The sequence below is a fragment of the Bison bison genome, unplaced genomic scaffold, assembly GCF_000754665.1.
Source record: "Bison bison bison isolate TAMUID 2011002044 unplaced genomic scaffold, Bison_UMD1.0 scf7180017864518, whole genome shotgun sequence".
NCBI lineage: Eukaryota > Metazoa > Chordata > Mammalia > Artiodactyla > Bovidae > Bison > Bison bison.
The window spans coordinates 7,886,524-7,886,886 of record NW_011495071.1 but is presented as its reverse complement, the minus strand read 5'-3'; the positions used below and the strand labels follow the sequence as shown (position 1 = coordinate 7,886,886).

Here is a 363-nt window from a genome sequence, read left to right as displayed (position 1 = left end):
GGCCCTCGGCCAGAGGGGTCCGAACCCCGGGGTGGGGGGGCCTTGGGGTCTGCACCCCGGTATGGGGGACCCGAGATGGGAGGGCCGTCTGCCCCGGGTCAGGGACCCAGGGATGGTCCCCGAATTGGGATGCTCCACAATCCCGGATGGGGGAGGGGAGGGGGGATCCGCAGAGGGTCGAGACCCCGGACCTGGGGGGTTCCTCGCCCCCTTACCTCTCCGCTGCCGCCTCCCCCGCCGCTCTCCCCAAACACGGCCCGGAACCGGCGCAGGTTGGTGCCGATGGCGGCCGAGACCTGCAGCGCCGCGTCGAAGCCCGGGCCCACCCGGAGCAGGGCCGGCCCGGAGGAGGCTGAGGACGAT

The 363-nt window shown here is 74.1% G+C and overlaps 1 protein-coding gene across 1 annotated transcript in view; it reads right to left on the bottom strand.

Annotated features, from left to right (window-relative positions):
• Nucleotides 1-359, bottom strand: part of KMT2A (lysine (K)-specific methyltransferase 2A) — a gene marked incomplete at its 5' end in the record, with an annotated part of 77,783 nt that extends 77,424 nt beyond the window's left edge. Inside the window, one exon of the mRNA XM_010830646.1 lies at nucleotides 216-359. Within this exon, the coding sequence (XP_010828948.1) occupies nucleotides 216-359 (144 nt within the window). The remainder of the gene's footprint in view (nucleotides 1-215) is intronic.
• Between the last annotated feature and the right edge of the window lie 4 nt (nucleotides 360-363).